Below are 21324 nucleotides of genomic sequence, written 5' to 3' on the forward strand. Positions count from 1 at the left end.
GCAGCCCCCTATTTCGCTGTTACTGAGGTTCTGCTGACCTCTGAGAACAAAACGAGAAGGGGGGAGTCACTGAATTGCAATAGGAGGGGGAATCTGTGGCCATTGCCACCCCCCCTTTAGAGAAAGGGGCACTTAAGTTTTCTTGACTGTGTGATAAAGGCCCATGCTTCTAGGGAAATGGTTACAGCAAGCACATCAGTCTCTCTTGTGGCAATTTAAAGACTAACCGATTCGTTGTAAGGTAGGCTTTTGTGGGACAGAGCTCACTTCTTCAGAGGGAAGCTTCAAAACAGTCCTGCCCTTAATCCAGGTTAATGAAGAACAACCCACTGAATACCAAACAGCCTTCTCTGCTCTTGCACGATATAAAGAGTTCCTGCTCAACCCATTCTCCCAACCAAGCTTCTGAGACTGCACCAAGCACTAGTTCCACAAACTTCTCCCAATAGCTGCCCTGCCTAAGTTAAAAACAGACAAGTTACGTAAGTAATTTAAAGGGAAGCTGCTGCTAGGCCTTGCGTGTCTTTCCCCCAACTTTCCCTTTAAATGGGAGTTTAAATGAACACTTTGGAGGAAAGCTGCCAAAAGGGAACTACTCAAATATTTGGATGCGTGTATCCCTCTAGACCTCACAGATTCAAAATGTGTACCCTTCTTCAATTATATGTACTTAAAAATAATAAACAGCAACTATTTCACTTGCTTTTCAGCTGTCAGATTAATGATTTAAATTCTTAGTACCGGTACATGCATATCTCCCATAGATCTTCCCAGCGCATGGGCACAACTTTGCACGTGAGTACCTGGAAACTGAACTCCAACATCCAGTCTGTTCTGTGAGCAAATGCCACTCATATTTTGTATCACTATGCGCTACTGGTATAGAAGAGCCATGGATCTAGTTACAGCAGTGCGTAAATGTCACAGACCAGTACATAGCATTATCAGTGATCAACTGGGAAGGGGCAGGTTAAAGTGCTCATTCCCCTTACATACAGCTGGAATGGAGTTAATCTAAATTAGAATAGGCTTTGATTTTTCATTAAGGGATTTAAACTCCAAAATTTCAATTTGGAGTGAACTCTAGTAGCTTTGTACAGATAGGGCTACGAGCACATTAGATGAAGTACTTAAAAAACAAGGGAAGCGAAGATGCATACTTTAAATGTTTTACAGAGATAAATTCAGTGAGGGTCAACATTCTAGTTAACATCTAGAATTGTGAAGTAAACTGGAGTTTTCAACATGCAAGCAACTACCTTTCAGTGAAAAATTATTATTGACTGGAACTATTTTACATTCCCAGTGTGCTGACTGTAGTGTGTGCGTCACATTAAAGGTTAAATTCCATCTACGTTTCAAGTGTTGTAGAAATCTGTTAACATTGCAACCATTAATAAAATCATACAAACAATTAACATATCCCCTTGGTCTTTTTTGAAGAAGAGTTGGTTTTTATATGCCGACTTGCTCTACCTTTTAAGGAGACTTAAACAGGCTTACAATTACCTTCCCCTCCCCACAACACGCACCTTGTGGGGTAGGTGAGGCTTAGAGAGTTCAGAGAACTGTGACTAGCTCAAGGTCACCCAGCTGGCTTCATGGGGAGGAGTGGGGAAACAAACCAGTTCTCCAGATTAAAGTCCACTGCTCTTAACCACTACACCACGCTTTACTATCATAATTTTTTTAAATGTACATTTGTATTATTGTAATCCCTACTGAGCCAGCTGTTCCAGCAGGAAAATAAAACACACATTGAAAGTCAGATAGCAAGAAGCTAGAAATCCTCTCTTCTCCTAAGCTATGCTAGGACGAAGTTCCGAAGCAACAAATGAAATATGTTGTATGTCATTTTTGTAACAAAAGTGTTGCACAACTAAAGATAATCAATGCTTACTTTAAAAACTTTTATTTGTCCATAAAGAAGTAACGTTAGTATGCAGAACAGTACTTCTAATGTACAGTTGCCAATTTTCTGGAATATATAGTCATAATAAAATAAGGCTACTTGTAGTTTTCTATCCAAAGTCTTAAATAAACCTATTACTAGTAAAATCCCAGGGTTTCAGTTTCGTCTCTTTACATATTCAGTGTTTACAATCCCAGTTCTGATTTGTATGAAACCAATGTGTCTAAGAGCCATTCACACTATGGCATTTTAATCTCTCCATGTTCATGATGCAGACAGAAAAGTGCACTTTGAGTATTTTGTACTGCTGAGGGAAGAACTGCTATTATAATTTAGCGAAATTCAACCAGGCATGCCGATAACAAATAAGTGCATGTTTTAACATTATAAAAGGGTAAAAGATGGAAATGTTAACGAGGTATAGTTTTTTTGTTTCAGTAGTATGCCCAGACACTGAGTTTACACCTCACCGTCAAGTTCTACACATAGTTGTAGGGCTCAATCCTGCAGACACTTCGGCACGCGTTGCTGTGACTCCGTGGACTACAATGTGGGGACTGCATTTTTAAACACTGCAGTATTTGGATTCTAGTTTACAGAAAGGTAAATAGTGCATCAATTTCTAATATAAAAATGACATTAGTGCATTTTGACTAATTCTACTTAAACTTCAAACTTCCCCCAAACACAGGAGTTCAGTATAAATAGAATAAAATGGTATCAAACCAGTAATACTACATTGGGGAAGCAAAGAAATTTTCACTTAAAAAACCCTAATTTATATAAATTAACAATTAAGTAGATAATATTGCATACATGCTGCATCAATAGCATAAACTTTGGGAGGGGGGGGGACAAGTAAAAAAGCCGAACTACTTCAAATTAGCTATTGGTTACAAAAGGAGAAGCTAAGATTTGTTATTCAAGGGCCCGGTAAGAGTTAGCAGAGCACAGAGTGTGCGTGATAACGGCCTGCAGGGGAATTTCACTTTTGATCAGGGCTGGAAATGTCAGCTCCATCATTCAGCTTCTGATTTTGTATCCTGGTTCGAGTGGATGCTGCAGAAGAAAGCATAATTGTTTGTTAAAGGTGTATTTAAGTTGTGGCAAACAGGACATTTAGTTTAAAAACACACACACACACACACACACTGGGAGAAGACAAACAGCCAATTAATGTTGCATTCATTTTCAGAAATTATTTGTTTCATGCAAACAACAGTGCCGCAAACGTTAGGCTAAATACACTGAGGTCTCATAAGTTCTTAGAAAGTTCACTGTGTGTAAGATAAAGCTAAGTGTGGTCTTTTACACATCCACAGCAGCCCTGCTGAGCCCTGAGAAAAACTGATGCTGGGAATCTTGTGTACAAAAGTTGCCCCATTCCCCCTCGTCAGCTCCCCCTGTGTGGCATTTGCCCATGATGTCCAGCGTTAGTTTTATGGAGGGCATGAGGTTGCAGAAGGAAATGGGGAAGATCGGGGGGCTTGTGTTATCACTTTAAACTATTATAATAATCAAACGGAACAAATCTGCTAAGCCATTAAGTGTTCTACTGAAAGGAAAATTTATCATAAACATTTACGTAAAACAAATACTCATCAATGGTAATTCACAGTGTAATCTAGCCCTCCAATCCAAAGGAGAGCTTCCCAAAACTGGCACTACAGAGCAAAAACCGCAAATGTATCACTGGGAATGGAGAATGATACACATATATCATTACTCTTTTGTTGGATTGGGCATTTAAAAGTTTGTCATCAAAGTGCATTCTATAAGTGAATGCTTCCAAAACGTTTGAAGACTCTTTTTACAATATTCCGCCTCAAAATGTGAATTGCAATAGGTACTAAATAAAGTTCCTAAATGTTGACACTGTTGAAAGGAACATTGGCTGGGCTCCAAAAAGTTCCCGTAGGCACTCCCAGTGGGATTTTAGTCCCCCTCCCCATGAACTAGAGATCCTGCTGCTGGATCACAAACTGCTTTTTTAAAACTCCATTTTGTTTCTGCAGTGGGTTTGCCCTGAGGCACAGTGGACAGCTGCCAAGAAACGAAAGCCTCCCTCAGCACTTAAGAGGTAGAAGAAGAAAAGTTGGTTTTTATATGCCGACTTTCTCTCCCACTTAAGGAAGAATCAAACTGGCTTACAATCACTTTCCCTTCCCCTCCCCACACCCTCTCACGTAGGTGTGGCTGAGAGAGCTGTGACTAGCCCAAGGTCACCCAGCTGCCTTCATGTAGAGGAGTGGGGAAACCAACCCAGTGTATCAGATTAGCCTCCACCGCTCATGTGGAGAAGCGGGGAATCGAACCCGGTTCTCCAGATTAGAGTCCACCACTCCAAACCACTGCTCTTAACCACCACATCACGCTGGCTCTGTTGTGCAGTGGCTCTTGGGGGTTGCCATCGTTTGTGAGAACCTGGTTACCAGTTCCTTTGTCAATCCCTACCTGTAACTCTCTTGTGGCAGAAGACACATACTTACTCATTTCTGCAAGCTTCTGCTGGAACATGGACTCTCCCGAGAGGTGTTCCCTGTAAAGTGAATTTTTAGAGAGAGACACATGTGAGTTCAATCCAGAGACAACTACCACATGGCTAGTGGACTAAGACAACGACCCGGGGGAAAATCTACATGATACAATGCAAGCGGCAACTGTACCGACCGACTCCTTTTCCACTTCTAACTGAGCAAAGGAACCCCTTGCGTGGAAGCCTGCTCCCCCCCTGCCCCAATCCCACTTGGTGAACTGGGACCACCTCTCTGTTGATTCCTTTCAATGCTATTTCAAGCTCATTTGTCATAACCCTTTTCAAGATGCATACTAGGCAGAGCTCCTCAATCCAGTATGCTTGAATCAATTCAAATGTCGTCTGCTATGCTCAGATTTGGGACCTTGACAAAAACTGAGGGCTGTTGCTTCTGGCTCCCCCTCCCTATTGCTCTCTCCAGCACCCTTGGAGAATGGCTTGTGGTATAGCCGCAGGAGGAAACTTGCAGCCATGCCATTGTTTCTTTCTTTAGGAAAAAAACGTGTTAAATGGGAGACTTAAAATCACTTAGGACAACCTAACTCACCAAGTGGAAAGGACAGACTCAACCAACCCACCTGCCGTCCGCTTCATCCTGCCCTTCCATGTCAAAGCGCAGCCTCTTCAGAGGCTTGGGCATGGTGCTTGTTTCCGCCCCGCGTTTCAGGTGGCGATCGCTGTTGCACATCATCTGGTTTATCTTCTGAAACTTTTCGGCAGTCTATGACCACCGGAAGACAGTGCAAAATGTCAAATGGAGCCCTTGTTTTTAAAATGAAACACCTTCTTTTGAGATAGGGCTGCACACCATTGATGCTTCACAACCATCGTGGCTCAAGGGTAACTTTCCCTGATTTTTGTTTTGCTTTCCTTGACAGAGAAGAAGAAATACAGGGTCCTGTATTTTCCCCCCTTGCAGATAGAAAAGCATCTTAGAGGGAGGGGGGTGTCAACGTATTGCTGGGCCAAAAGGTTCGCTCACTTTGGTGCTCTTTCCTCACCCTCCCTCCTGCTACTGCTGCCTGCAACGTCAGGTGGCTGCTTTTCATAAAAAAAAAAAAAAAAACCTCTAGGGAATTACACAAGACCTCATTATCGGTAGTTTGACCCTAATGCTCTATACCCCAATCAAAAACAGTTGGCATTCGACACAGGAAACTCACCCCAAAGGATTCACCTATTGACACCAAGATCCTGAAAAAACAAGAAAAGCAACTTAACATTCTTTCACTTTTCAATGACATGGGGCCCCACAAAGCTATGCAGAAGACTGATGCAGAGTATTGTTCAACATTCCCTATCCAATTCACGTGCGTGCCTTCCAGCATAGCCTCAGGGTGCCAAAATCCATGGTACACTCTTCTGTTCAACTGTGCCAGCTTTGACATTTGTCTCCCTCAAAAAGCTTTGCTTCCCACAGGTGGAAAGGCATGGGAACCACTGTTTCTTCCCTTGCTGGGGTGGGGGGGATGCGGGAGGGGGAAGAGAAGCAGCTTATGAGGGAGAAGTAGCCAGCAAAACTCTGCTCTTAACCTACCCTTCCAAAGACATTTGACTTCTGCTTTTGGGCCACATGGTCAGTAACAGATACGCAGTCTGATTGGTAACCTGAGCTTAGACCAGAGAATTTTGGGGATAAAAATGGCAACTTTTGCCTATGCAAACTTATGCAGTCTAGATGCCAAGATGCCAAGCTCTGGTATCCATGGCCCATCCTTCTGACATTTTGATTATTTTATAGGTCAGACATGCTGACAGATTAGACTCTGGCACTGGAGGATTTCAGCTTCTAAGAAGTGATGCTGTCGCTTTACTCGGCTCTGGTTAGACCTCACCTAGAGTACTGTGTTCAGTTTGGGGCACCACAATCTCAGAAGGATGTACACAAGCTGCAACGTGTCCAGAGGAGGGCAACAAAGATGGTGAGGGGTCTGGAGACCAAGTCCTATGAGGAAAGGTTGAAGGATCTGGATATGTTTAGCCTGAAGAGGAGAAGACTGAGAGGGGATATGATAACCATCTTCGAGTACTTGAAGGGCTGCCATATAAAGGATGGCGTCGAGTTGTTTTCTGTTGCCCCAGGTCAGACCAGAACCAACGGGTTGAAATTAAATCAAAAAAAGTTTCCGTCTAGACATTAGGAAGAATTTTCTAACACTTAAGAGTGGTTCCTCAGTGGAACAGGCTTCCTCGGGAGATGGTGGGCTCTCCTTCCCTGGGGGTTTTAAGAAGAGGTTAGATGGCCATCTGTCAGCAATGCTGATTCTATAACCTTAAGCAGATGATGAGAGGGAACGCATCTTGGTCATCTTCTGGGCATGTAGTGGGGTCACTGGGGGGAGGGTAGTTGTAAATTTCCTGCATTGTGCAGGGGGTTGGACTAGATGACCCTGGTAGTCCCTTCCAACTCTATGATTCTAGCCTGGTAACATTCCTGCCTCTTTGAATTTTGTAATTCTGCCTATTACTAAAAGTCTGGACCAGCTTGCTTAACTGTGTAGCCAGATGTTTGAACTAGTTTTCTTGTCTTGCCTTCTCACTGCTTGTTATTTTGAAAGTATTTTAATAAATTACCTTAATCTTGATTCTTGCAGTTTTTGTCTTCAGGTTGGCTTCAATCTAATTCCAGTTCCTCGACCTAAGTGGCTCACCTACCAGATACCTATATTGTTAAATTCACGCTGCAAGTGGTCTACCTTGCAGGGTTGGTTTTCCCAAAGTAAACTCCCAGGAAGGCTGGAGGCTTGCCCCTTTGGTTCTTAATTGTTTGGGATATAGAAACAGGCTGGTGGCGCCTACTGGTGCTGAGGTGTGAGGATTTATACCCCAGATTTTGTTAATTTTGTATAAGTGCCGCAACCCTAACGAGACCTCACTGGACAGGCAGTCCTGTGGCTTCTCGACACGTCCCATTCCAGGGCTCTCTTCTAGGAGCTGGGGCAACGCTGGTGTAGGAAGAACCTTCACTGTGTGACTCCTCCTAGGTGACCAGGGACATGTGACTTACTAGACCCAATCTGGGGAGGATAATGAACTGGCCACACTGGGAGATGGAAGGGGGAGGAGACTATGGCAGCAGAGGGAGGCTCTTGAAGCTCCATAGTCATAGCCAAATGAAACCTAGTAAAAGGCTTGCACTGGCCAGACAGGTATTAGGCAGGACTGAGTTGCAATGACCTAATAACATAGCTAGAATGGGTCCATTTTGACTTTTTTTTTGGTGCCGACAAATTGCAGCTTATGGCGACACTGTAGGGTTTTCAAGGCAAGAGACATTCAGAGGTGGTTGGCCATTGCCTGCCTCCACATCACGCCTCTGGTATTCCTTGGAGATTGCCCATCCAAATACTAGCCAGGGCCGACCCTGCTTAGCTTCTGAGATCTGATGAGATCAGGCTAGCCTGGGGCTATCCAGTTCAGGGATTCTGGGATTTGACATGATCCGGCTAGTCTGGGCTATCGAGGTCAGTGCGTTTTGAGAATTAGGCTGCATTAATTTTTGTTCACATTTTGAAGATTACACTTTACGTAGAAATCAGTTAATATAAGTGATTATATGGCACATAAAATCAAATGGTTTGTGTTGCAAGCTAACTGATGACCAGCAAAACCAAATGGTATCGCATTCACATAACTGAAGGAAAGGCAAGAGCTAATTGTTTCTGTTGGGACAGAATTATTCCCTTCAGCTTGTTCTTGTATTTGGCTTAGTCATTTGCTGAGAGAAAGAGGGTACCAACCTTGATCCCGGTGTCATTTTGTTGGGAGACAACAGCCTTTCGGAGAATTTGGAGGGACTTTTCAAAGGCGAGATGTAGATGTTGTTCCCCGCAGGGACGCGTAAAGGAGAATTAGACTTGTAAGGGCTCTGAGGAATGTGTGGTATCGGTGATAATGTTGGAGGCTGTAATTCAAACACGTTGTCAGTGGTGTGGAGCATTGCTATTATTTAAAAAAATGTTAAGTTCTTTCAGATCCCAGCTCTCCCCAATCCCCATCTTAGAATTCAAGAGCTCACACCGGGCAGGTAGGACAGGAGCAAACTACTTACTCTGTTGGAAGCATACTGCAAAATGTTAGTTTTCAGTCTTTGCATGAACACCAAGTTGTAGAAGACTATGATGGAGTCGTATTGTCCTTCCCTGATCAAAACACACTTGAAAGTCTAGAAAGGTCAGAAAGCCATATGTCAGTCAATCAATCAATCACTCAATCAATCGACCTTTATTGGCATATTCTCAGAAATATAGCATAGATGGTACACAAGAATCCTCAAACCATACATTTCCCATATAAATATAATTTAAACTCTGATCCTAGCCTTGACAACTTCCATCAAAAATTCCGCCACCTTTAATGTGACTTCAGGGATAGAGTCATTCATTAAAAACCAGCATACGGAAGATTCTTGGCTAGATTTCATTTTATCAATCAAGGGTAAAATTGTTTTCTTACGAGGGCCATCATGCAGAAGACAATTTATGATTAAATGCTGAAGTGTATCATGTTGACTTAAACCGCATAAAGCCATATGTCAGTCATCTTTAACGTTTGCATTCCCCCCTGCCCATCCCATCCCCCAGAACACTCCTAATGGAAGTGGGCCAATCTTTGGAGTCTGCCCTGTGGCTCCAAGATCATATGGGGGGCCCTCACTGGGCAGAAAGGAGGGCGATAAATGCTGTAAATAAATACATAAACAATCTTTTAGCAGGAACCCAGCAACCTGGCTCCTGACAGAAGCAACAGCCAGGCCCATGGCATGAATATGGATTTTGCAAGCATGTTATAGCTAGCAAACAAGTACACAAAGTTACTTTCAACACTTGCAATTCTAAACAGAAGCCTGCTGACCTTGGTACCGTGCCATAAAACTTGCCAGGTGCTGCAGGGGTTTGTCAAAAGTCACTTAGAGATCAGCAACGGAAAATCATGTTGGTTCTGGTCTTTGGGCGAGTTTCAACGGGGCATTGCCAAGAAAAATAATTACTTCGCCTCAACGGGGTCAAAAAGGGGGCTATGTAATTTTGGAAACTGCAGGAATTCAGAATCTTCTTACTTGAAATGACTCGTGCATTAAGACTGTTCAACACGTACACAGAAGGGAAGCACACCAGTGTATTGGGAAAAGGAAATTATATATCTAATTCTGAATCTGGCACTGGAGTGTGGAAGAAAAGGAAGTGGAGGAGGTAAAGCTAAAGGGGGAAGCAGAAAACATTGATTGGCAAAAGAGAAGGGGAGAGGCTGCAGGGGAAGAGAAGGAGGGAAGGAAGCAGGGAGAGAAACTATGGGGGCTGTCAGGAAGAGGGAAAGAGTAAAAGCAGAGGTAGTATGGGGAAGGGAGGGAAGGCGGCATGGTATAGCCTGATCTCGTTACATCTCAGAAGAGAAGCAAGATCAGTCCTTGGAAGGGAGACCACCACAAAGAAGGCTCTGCAGAGGAAGGCACTGGCAAACCAATTTCTGATTAATAGCCTGTCTTGAAATCCCTTGCTGGGTCCCCATAAGTCAGCTGTGACTTGACGGCACTTTACACACACACACACACACACACACACACACACACACACACACACACACACACAGTGTGGGTAAAGAAAACGAGATTGCCCTCTGTGAGTCCCCACACGTCCTCTGTTTTTTTGTATGTTTTGTGTTGTGTGTGTGTAAATAAAAACATTGGCTCTTGGTATTGGTTGTATAAGGTCAAGTCATTTTTTGACCTGTCTGCACAATGTAACAATATCTGAGGAATCCTTGAAGGATTTAAAATTCACATTGTTTTTATAGGAAAGAAAAATTCGATAAGCTTTTCCATACCTCTTGGTTTGTATTGGGGAGTTCCTTGTATGCCGTCACAATGGTTTTAAATGTGAGGTCGATGTTCTTCACCTTACATATGCCATACATTGAACACATCATAATCTGTTGGAAAGCAAAGAGGGGACGACCATTGAGGCAAGGGACCCAATTTCATTCTGCTACTGTTTTGGCATTAATTTAGAACAGGGAGCACCGAAATCCGCTTGCTGCGGCAAATTAAATTCCTGTTTTGAGAAATCTGGCATTTTAAATAGCAAACATATAAAAATCAGCCTTATGTTTGGATACAGGCTTATAAAGAGAGCACAAGAGTATACATACAGACATATTTTGGAGCAAATGAATCTGCATAGCACAGAGAACAGGAAGAAGAGGACTGGCCCTTTCCTGTGTGTGTTTACCATGGGTTGGCACTGTGCTTTTGTTCTCATTCTCTGACCCTATTCATTCATTTGTCCATCTGTAAAGGGCTCAAGTATCTCACAGATCAGAAATGGACACAGGGGCGTCGAACTTAATTGTTACGCGGGCCGGATATGTCATAAATGTCGCTTGGTTGGGCCAGGACATGCCTCACCAGACCCAGATCGAGGTGGGGGTGGCTGCCGGGGGCGAGATAAGAGCTCTCAAGGGGCCGGATCCGGCCTGCAGGCCTTATGCTTGACACCCCTGCTCTAGCAGGTCACTAGGCAATTTCTGCTGTGCCATCTAGCAGCTTGACTGCTGGGATTCTTGCAAAGAATGCTGGCCAAGTCTCCCTTAGTACAATCCCTCAGGGCACATTCTATGTTCCTTTGAGCAAGGATGATCGCTCAGCACAGATCTGTTACGAGATCTACTTTGTAAATGTAACATATATTGGTGGATAATAGGGATTCTAGTAAAGAAAAAAAACATAGCCCACACAAGGCTGGTCAGTCCGCATTCAAGAGGTAATTACCTGGTCTAAGTGCCTGTCTTTCATAAGTTCATATTCATTTTGCAGTGTATGATGAAAAAGCGTCCAGATCAACTGTATTAGGTCCGGGTGGTCAGGGAGAAGACGTGAAGCTAAGTTATTCAATCGTATATAGGCCAGGCAGTACACTAGAAATAAGAACAAATTGTTATTTGGAGATAGCAGAATCATTTCCTGGTCTCTGCCTGGTTCCATAACAGCCTGCAACCACACTACAGGACTCTGCGACAAAGCTCTGCGATTTTCAGTAAAGCAAAGTTAAGGTTCAACTTCTTGTAACAGTCTGTAGACCAGAGGTCCCCAACGTGGTGCCTGAGGTGCCACAACGCCCACCGACACCTTTCCTGGTGCCTTCTGGGTGTTTTTACAAAGTTGGTGGGGCTCCTGCCCAGCAGGACTCCTGATTGGCTATGCAAATTAAAGTAACACTGTTTTGGTTGCAGCTACCACTACAAGTGTTGGTTTTACTCTCTTTCCCAGTATATTTTTAAAAATTACTCCTCCTGTCCCTTGAACTTGGGCTTCCTTTGTGTGTGGCCCTGCCTCTCATAGCAGCCATTTTGTAATTAGCTCCGACTTCCCCAGCTGACATTTTGAGGTTGCGCTCACCACTTTGTGTCTGAATTCAAAATGTGCTCAAGGGCTCAAAAAAGTTGGGTACCCCTGCTGTAGAAAAGTCATGTTTACAAAGAGCATGCATGGCATTTTGCTGGGGGGGAGGGAGAGAAGGGTAATAAATCACACAGCAGTTTTGAGCATAGCACATTTAATCTCTCCAGGGCTCACTAACTGGCTCCAAGAATTAATACAGAGGCCCGGTAATAATAAAAAATAATTAAAAAGTCAGTAATGAATGTACATTAATCTTCCTTATATATGAATTTTTGTGTTTTATTATTGCCTTTTAACACTTTATTTTACTTGGTTATTGCTCTTTTATAACATCTGTAAAATATTTATAGTATCACTCTATTACTTGGTAATTTTCACTATTATTGGTGGTTTTATGCTCCCGGTCACTACTATAATTCACCAATGCTGGAAAAAACCTTTGACTGGGTTGATTGTATGCTGGGAAGTGTGTGTTAAACATTACAAAGAGGTTTGGTTAAATTAATCTATAAATAAAGTCTCAATCAATAGAGACCCAAAGGTCAGGATAATGATGTCTAGGAAATTATCAAAGGGATTACCGTATATACTCGCGTATAAGCCGAGTTTTTCAGCCCCAAAAATGGGCTGAAAAAGCCGGCCTCGGCTTATACACGGGTCAATACGGGGGGAGGGAGGGAGGAGGGAGGAGGGAGGGAGGAAACTTACCGCCGTCGCCGCCGCCGGGCCCGTGCCGCTTCCTGCCGCCTGGAGCGGCCTGGGGCAGCCTCCTGCAGCCGCAGGAAGGCTGCCCCGGCCCCCGCCGCCATTTTTCCCGGGCGGGAGGGGCCTTGGGCAGCCTCCTGCAGCCGCAGGATGGCTGCCCAAGGCCCCCCGGCCCCCGCCGCCATTTGTTTCGGGCGGGAGGGGCCTTGGGCAGCCTCCTGCAGCCGCAGGATGGCTGCCCCGGCCCTTCCCGCCCCCGCCGCCATTTTTCCCGGGCGGGAGGGGCCTTGGGCAGCCATCCTGCGGCTGCAGGAGGCTGCCCAAGGCCCCCCCGCCCCCGCCGCCATTTTTTTTGGGCGGGAGGGGCCTTGGGCAGCCTCCTGCAGTCGCAGGATGGCTGCCCAAGGCCCCCCCCGCCCCCGCCGCCATTTTTCCCGGGCGGGAGGGGCCTTGGGCAGCCATCCTGCGGCTGCAGGAGGCTGCCCAAGGCCCCCCCCGCCCCCGCCGCCATTTTTTTCAGGCGGGAGGGGCCTTGGGCAGCCTCCTGCAGCCGCAGGATGGCTGCCCAAGGCCCCCCCCCGCCGCCATTTTTCCCGGGCGGGAGGGGCCTGGGGCAGCCTCCTGCAGCCGCAGGAAGGCTGCCCAGGCCCCCCCGGGCCGCGCCGCCGCTGGACCCTCGCCGCTGGAGAGCCCTGTCAGGTAAGCCTGCGGGGGGGGGAGGGGTTATAAGCCGACCCTCGGCTTATACGCGGGTGCCTAATTTTTCCCCATTTTTGGGGAGAAATTAGGCACCTCGGCTTATACACGGGTCGGCTTATACATGGGTATATACGGTATGTTTAGAAACAGAAACACAACAACATTGTTCTTTGTCCTCACTTCTGTTTGCTTGGCTACTGAACTACGGCTAGGAAAATCAGATTAGATCAAGATGTCAAAAGTATAAAGACTGGCAGAAGGAAGGTATAGATATTTTTGTAGGCTGACAACAGACGGATTAGATATTAAGAGGTAAGGGAAGGGACAGAGACTCCCTGAGTTTACTCTGGTAATATAACAGAGGAAAGGTTACAAAGGTTAAACTTTACATTTAATCTGCATGTTGCATATTACTACAATTAGTTAAAGATTCAGAGCTGATATTGTATCGAAATAAAACTTGATTGATTGAATTAGTTGAAGGCATCACTCTTGTTTACTTTTAAACTACAATGCGAAATAGATAAGCAAAGGTTTTGAGTAGCTTCCAAATATACAGGTGTGGATCCAAAGCGTAACTTGCACGAGTGGGAAGACTCATTTTTGCATGCGGAGGTCACCAGTTTTGAGCCCCCCCCCCCACTCCAATGAGCTAGTTCATATCCCACCACGGAGAGTCCTCCAGCTTTTCAAAAGATGGGGGTAAAGGAGGACTGTAGCTGGAAGGAGAACATTGTGAACAGCTGTTTGGATCCAAGCCACAATTTTTACTTGTCATTAATATTACCAACCTTTTTTGTAAAAAAGCGAGAGGAAAGTAGACTTCTGTGGTCTCTGGGGCTGATTTACCAATGCTGGCTGAATATCCGGAATTACGGCGGAGTATGCTGAACCTGGGGAGAGATATCTAAGGAAACACCACCACAGGAATGCTAGTTAATATTTCCAGTTTGTAAGTCAGTTTCACAATGACTGAAATTGAAAAAGTAACTAACAAATGTCTTTGTAACAGTTCTTATGATTTTATTGCTTTGGCTGGGCACACCCTCATTGCTTATAATATTGTCATAACAATTTCTGGGTCTCATCTCTGGATATATACTGTCCAAAGTCTACTGACTGTATAGTGACCTAATGACCTCAGTGGAGCAATCTTAAAGGGATTAGCTTAATCCACTCATTGTAAGGTACTAGACAGCCAGATGTTTGCTGTAAAGATGCTAACTCCAAGATAGAATGTATCATTGTTTCTCTGTCTTAATCTCATTAATCATTAATCGTGGTATGCATTGCCTAAAATTCCATTGCCAAAGTAATGATCAACCTTGCTATTCATTATGTGTCTTTCTTAATAAAAACCTGAGAGCCCCACTCAGATGGCAGAGCTGGTTCTCTCACGAATCAAGATACACTTGTGTGTGTTTTCCCTTCATGTCTTAAACACCATAAAATCAATTCAATAATTAGTTACCGTGAACATATTCAAATCATAAACACACACCCGCCGCTGATTTGGTTTTGAAATACAACTCTCAGCACCACGGCCTGGATTCCTTTTCTTCATCTGCATTCCAGCCCTGCTAACACTGGTAAAGCAACAGGGTCACACTTAAAAGCTGTGTGCAATTTGGTTTAAGCGTGAACAGAAGAAAAGGAACGTAGCCTACAGCCCTCAGTACACATTTAGAAAATGTGGAACGAACTGAGTTTGGAACACAGGACTGGCTCATGCTTATGGTAGCTTCCATAGAAGCACGCCAGAAACATGAGGGGATTTGGTGGTAGACACAAAGTTGGTGGTACTTATTTAGAGAGGCACTCGCTCCCCGTGTTATACAGCAGACAAATATATTTTGCTACCTTGTGTAAATGTATTAGGGAGCTGTGATTAGTACCACTTCTCAGACATGTATAATACACAAACCTAGAAAACAAGAGTCTGTTGCATACAGATTTTATGCTTGTGTATGTGCTTAAAAAAATTAAAAACCTACAAAACATTCGATTGACAAATATATGATAACATTAGCCACTGATTTTCTTGCTTTCTCAAATCCAGCTTTTCCTTGCGTATAACAGTTCTCTTATCCAATGTGTGCATATCTGCCCACGATGTCTTAAGTATATGCTGACGTCGCTTTCCTATTCTCGACAAATTTTTATAGTAGATATAATTTCAGTTAAGATATAGAGAAACCAATTTCATAATGCTCGAATCAGAAGATTTAAACACTATTTTTTTTTCTGCCATCAAGTCCCAGCTGACTTCTGGTGACCCCTGGTGGGGTTTTCAAGGCAAGAGACGTTCGGAGGTGGTTTGTCATTGCCTGCCTCCATGACACGACCCCGGTGTTCCCTGGATGTCGCCCATCCAAATACTGAACAGGGCCGACCCTGCTTAGCTTCCGAGATCTGACGAGAGCAGGCTCGCCTGGGGCTATCCAGGTCAGGGCAAACACTATATAAAACACTACATAAGATAACAAAGGTGGAGAGCCGAAGAAGTGCCACAGTTTAGTGGTAAACCTTGTGCGTACAATGTCTCCGGTTCAACTCACAAGTTGCACAACACTGATTTGTTTGATTTTGTTCAGGTTCAACTCACGGCATCTCCTGCTAAAAGGAATTAAAAAGCTCGGCTGGGAAAAACCCTTGCCTGGCATTGCAGCCGGTCAGAGTACACAGTCCTGGAATAGACTGACCAGCGGCCTCACATGATAAATGGCAGCTTCACATGTTCCTGTTTTACTTACAAGTCTGCGGAAGTGTGGTTATGCTGTGGAGGCGGGGCAAGGCAGCCGGCAGGTTCAAGTTGATCAGCCTGTCCGTCTCGCTCCCTTGACTGTTGTATAAGTTCAAACAGCGGTGAATCCTAGAACAACCAACAACAACAACGATTTTCATTTCTTAGAGAAAGTATATAATATTTAGTGGTACAGAAATGTAGTTTTAATTCCATATTTAGGTAATTATTTGGTTTGCGGAGACATTAAGCAATTACAGATGATGACCATTTATTGACTATGCTATTTGTACAACTTGCCCAAACATCAAAATGCAAAGCAATGTTGTTTGCTTGATCTGCACTAAAATCGTTATCTTTTAGTTTGTTAATGGTATGTTAGATATTTTTATTCTTCCCCTTTTCCTGTTTTTCTTCTGTATCCCTTTATTATTTGTGTGTGTGTGTGTGTGTGTGTGTGTGTATAGTATTGTTTTTTAAAAAACAATGATTTTCATTAATTAAATTCTTTTAAACAACATAACTCAGAATCCAGAACACAACAGACCAGTTTGTTTACCTGGAACTAACATTTTTTAAGCAGTCATCTGTGCAGTAACAGTAATAAGGTCTGCACTGGAGCACAGGCAGCTCTGAAATATTCCAGAGCTTCAGCCTGCAAGCGGTGTTCTCCTCTCTCTTCCCTCGGGGCCTGTGCCATGTATATATGGCCCCTAAGTGCAGGAGGGAGAGCCAGCATGGTGTTGTGGTTAAGGTGTTGGACTAGGATCTGGGAAACCCAGGTTCAAATCCTCACTCCGCCATGGAAACCTGCTGGTTGACCTTGGGCCAGTCACACACTCTCAGCCTCGACCCTGGCAAGTATTTGGATGGGAGACCTCCAAGGAACACCAAGGTCGTGACTCGGGGGCAGGCAATGGCAAACCACCTCTGAACATCTCTTGCCTTGAAAACCCTCTGGGGTTACCATAAGTCAGCTGTGACTTGATGGCAAACAAAAAAAAGTGAAGGGGTGCTTTTCTGCTTCCTTCCTCATCACTGTTCAGGTAGATAATTAGCACTGGAGGACAAAAATAAGAGGAAGAATGAAGCCTTGGATACTCACCGTAAGGGCTCATTCTCTTCTGAGGCGAAGGGAATCCTGATCAGTGGGTTGTTTTCCTCTACATCCGGGTAGGCAGGACCTAAACTTAAACTTAAACTTCCAGTCTCCCTTGGCGGGAAAACAGCCCACAGGAAGCCAGTTACCGGTTAGACCAGCTATGTTGACAGGAACTATAATATTCTGTGGAACGCCTTGACAATCAAAACCAGAATAATCATAATAAATGTAACACAACATTTAACATACGGCAAACAAGATGGACCCATTGATTACTGATTTAGCCAATTTGAATAACTATGGGTGGGCAGGATGCCCTTCGCCTCAGAAGAGAATGAGCCCTTACGGTGAGTATCCAAGGCTTCATTCTCCCCTGAGGCAAGGGCATCCTGATCAGCGGGACTTTACAGAGCTCTCCACTGGGTGGGAATCGTACTAATCTACCACGTTTTGAAGTACTCTGCGACCAAAGGCCGCTTGCGCTGAAGACCAGGTGTTTATCCTGTAATATTTTACAAAGGTTGACACCGACGACCATGTGGCCGCCCTACAGATCTCCTCAACAGGAGCTTGTTTGTCAAATGCTGCTGTTGTGGCCGCGCTACGTAGTGAGTGGGCCGTAATTCCCTCTGGAACTGGTGTACCACAGCTCTGGTATGCCTCTTTAATACATTGGCGCAACTTGTACCCAATGGCCGCGGTTGTCATTCTTTTCCCTTTGTTAGGACTAGAGATCCCTACGAACATGAAATCCGACTGCCTGATTCCAGCTGTCCTGTCTATGAAGATACGTATGGCTCTCCTTAGACCCAGAGTATGCCACAGTTTCTCTAGAGTTCCCTTTGGCTTAGGGCAGAAGGAAGGTAAATTAATTTCCTGAGTCCTGTGAAATCGGGAGTTAACTTTGGGCAGGAAGGTCGGGTCGAGAGTTAACACGACCTTGTCTTTATGAAAGACACATAATCCTTTCCTAATTGAAAGGGCTCTAAGTTCCGATACCCTCCTTGCAGATGTTATAGCTGTTAAGAAAAGGACCTTCATGCGAAGGAATCTTAAAGGTACAGACCTAAGGGGTTCGAAAGGTGGTAACGTAAGGGCTTTAAGTACTAGGTTAAGGTTCCATGAGGGAAACCTATGAACTGTGGGTGGTTGTACTTGAGTTACCCCTTTTAGAAAGGCTGACACATGTTTGTGTTGAGCTATAGTGACCCCGCCATAGCGAGGTAGGACAGTTGACAAGGCTGCCGCTTGTCGTCTTAAGGTAGAGGCTGATAAACCTAGACGAAACCCTTCCTGTAGAAATTCTAATACCTTTGGTATACCTGGTTGAAGAGTATCAACCTTCTTTCTTTTGGTCCATCTGACAAAGGCTTTCCACGACACGTTGTACATGCGTCTCGTGGACGGACGTCTAGCCTCTATGATTGTATCGATCACTTCCTTAGTGTATCCTTCGCCTGCTAGCGCTATCCTCTCAAGTGCCACGCGGTCAAGCAGAACCATTGTGGATCCGAGTGCACGAGAGGGCCCTGGGTCAGCATGTTCGGAGATTGCGGAATCAGCCAAGGTTCCTGGCATGAAAGCCTCTTTAGATTTACAAACCACGGTCTGCGTGGCCAAAATGGGGCTATTAGAATAACATTGGCCCTCTGTTGATATATCTTTCGCAATACTTTGGGCAGGATGGGTATCGGGGGAAAAGCATAGAGGAGACCCTGAGGCCAGGGACTCAGAAGGGCATCGGTTCTTTCTGCTCTGGGGTGGTAGTACCTTGATTAGAATCTTGGTACCTTGTGATTTAAATCTGAGGCGAATAAGTCGACAGAGGGGGGTGCCAAATCTGTTGGTAATGAGCTGAAATGTTTCCCGATCTAGTTCCCACTCTCCTTCGTCGACGTACTGGCGGCTTAGCCAGTCTGCCTGCACATTGAGACTGCCCTTGATGTGCTCTGCCCGTATTGATGGTATGTTTGTCTGCGCCCAAGTAAATATCAGGGATGCTTCTCGGTGCAGAGCCGAGGACCTGGAGCCGCCCTGCTTGTTTATATAGGCTTTTGTCGATGTATTGTCGGTCCTTATGAGGATGTGGTGACTCCTGAGTTTGTCGGCAAAGTGCAGTAGGGCTAGCTTTACTGCCCTCAGTTCTAACAGGTTTATATGTAGTGTTGACTCCTGATGAGTCCAGCTTCCCTGCGCTATGTGTTGGTTCAGGGTGGCTCCCCAGTCTGTTAGGCTGGCATCCGTAAATATTTGCAAAGGCTCGGCCTGTATGTATTGGGTTGCCTTGCTTAGAGTCGATGTTTTGGACCACCAGTGAAGACTGTGTCTTACCTGTGCAGGAATTGAGATCGATTTCACCTTCTTTCTGACAATGTCTGGTTGGTATGGGCGAAGGAACCTCTGTAATGGGCGAGAGTGAAAGCGGGCCCAGGGGACCACCCCGATACAAGATACCATCAGGCCCAAAAGTCTTGCTAAGGACATGAGCATGGTTTTCTTCATCTTGGCCGTAGTCGAGGCCAATAGAATAATTTTGTCCATTCTGTCTCTTGGCAATGAAATTGTGTCTTGTTTGGAATTGATTCGTACTCCTAGGTGCGTCATGGTTTGGGACGGGACTAAGGAGCTTTTCTGGAAATTTACTAGGTACCCGTGCTCTTGCAGCACCTGTAATACCATGTCTGTGTGAAGTCTGGACTGAGCCAAATTCGGGGCGCAAATCAGTATGTCGTCCAGGTACGGGTGTACCTGGACCCCTCGTTGTCTGAGGGCTGAGATGACTGTAATCATGATCTTCGTGAATACCCTTGGAGCTGATGTCAGCCCGAATGGGAGTGCTTTGAACTGATAGTGATTGGTCCCATATGCAAATCTGAGGTATCGCCTGTGTTCGTGGTGTATAGGGATATGAAGGTATGCCTCTGTGAGGTCCACTGCCGTCATAAAGGTGCCAGGGAGGAGTGACTCTACTATAGATTTTACAGTTTCCATGCGGAAATGTCTGTGTGCCATCCTCCTGTTGATATACTTTAGGTTGAGGATGGCCCTCCAGTCCCCGTTCTTTTTGGGAACGGTAAAGAAAAGTGAGTACACTCCCTGGCATCTTTGTCGGGCAGGGACTGGTTCTATTGCTCTGATATGCAATAGATGTTGTATGGCTGTGAGGGTTCTGATGTGCTTCCCCTTTTGGAATGACATTGGAGATTGCATGAAGCGGTCGGGGGGCTGAGAAGTGAATTCCAGCAGGTACCCCTGTTGTAAAATTTTTGTTACCCATTTGTCCGGATTGGACAGTGACCACTGATTTGCAAAATGTTGCAGCCTCCCTCCTATTGGCGTCACTGGGGATTGGTGTCACTGGGGGATTGGTCTTGGAGAATCTATCCCCTTTATCCGTTCTAGATTGGGGTCCTTGGAATCTTTGGAATCTCCCTCCTCTGCGAAAGGAATGTGAGTTGCCCCAGGCTCCCCTGGATGCTCCCCAAGATCCTCTGCGATTGTCTGCTCTAAATCTGGGTGCCACCTTTGAGGAACGAAAGGACGGGTATGACGAAGGGCGATGGTCTTTCCTAACCTGCATAGGTAGGGCTTGCTTTTTGTCTTTTGTTTCAATCAGAATGCTGTCCAGCTTATCGCCAAACAACCTGCCTTCCTTAATGGGATAGGCCATGAGGTTGGTTTTAGCCTTAAGGTCAGCAGGCCAGGCTCTCAGCCATAACGCCCGCCTAATTGACGTAACCGAAGACATTGACCTAGCCACGAACGACATGGTGTCAAGGGATGCGTCTGCCATCAGAGAAACTGCACTTAGAACCCTTTCCAGGCCCCCTATAGCTCTCAGGTTGTCATCTGGGACCAGCTGTAAAATTTTCTTTAACCATAAGTATGATGCCCTTGCAAATATAGACGTTGTGGCGCTGGCTTGGATAGCCATTGCTGAAGCCTCGTGGGACTTTCTTGTTAGATAATCACATTTTCTGTCTAGTTGATCCTTTAAAGAACCAACTCCATCTTCTGGGACTAAGCCCGGTGACTGGAGATCCAGCACTGGCGCGTCCACCAGGGGAACTTTTAGCATAGTCATTGCATGTGGGGCGAGTGCATATAACTTTTTTATATTGTGTGGGGCTTGGCGATTGGAAGAGGGATTATCCCATTCCTCTCTGACTGCCCTAATGAAAAATTCAGGAAAGGGCACCAGGTTAGATTGAAGTTGGGGTCTCGGGAAACA

At 45.0% G+C, this 21324-nt stretch overlaps 1 protein-coding gene across 1 annotated transcript in view; it reads right to left on the minus strand.

Moving 5' to 3' along the window:
- Positions 1–2891: 2891 nt before the first annotated feature.
- RB1 (RB transcriptional corepressor 1) overlaps positions 2892–21324 on the minus strand; it is a 66828-nt gene continuing 48395 nt past the window's right edge. The window contains exons 18-27 of the mRNA XM_056856854.1: positions 16002–16120; positions 14040–14155; positions 11215–11360; positions 10272–10376; positions 8500–8613; positions 8189–8352; positions 5612–5642; positions 5027–5169; positions 4402–4451; positions 2892–2971 (exon numbers count right to left, since the gene is read on the minus strand). Of these exons, the coding sequence (XP_056712832.1) occupies positions 2898–2971; positions 4402–4451; positions 5027–5169; positions 5612–5642; positions 8189–8352; positions 8500–8613; positions 10272–10376; positions 11215–11360; positions 14040–14155; positions 16002–16120 (1062 nt within the window). The 3' untranslated portion in view covers positions 2892–2897. The remainder of the gene's footprint in view (positions 2972–4401; positions 4452–5026; positions 5170–5611; positions 5643–8188; positions 8353–8499; positions 8614–10271; positions 10377–11214; positions 11361–14039; positions 14156–16001; positions 16121–21324) is intronic.

This window comes from Euleptes europaea, chromosome 10, assembly GCF_029931775.1.
Source record: "Euleptes europaea isolate rEulEur1 chromosome 10, rEulEur1.hap1, whole genome shotgun sequence".
NCBI lineage: Eukaryota > Metazoa > Chordata > Lepidosauria > Squamata > Sphaerodactylidae > Euleptes > Euleptes europaea.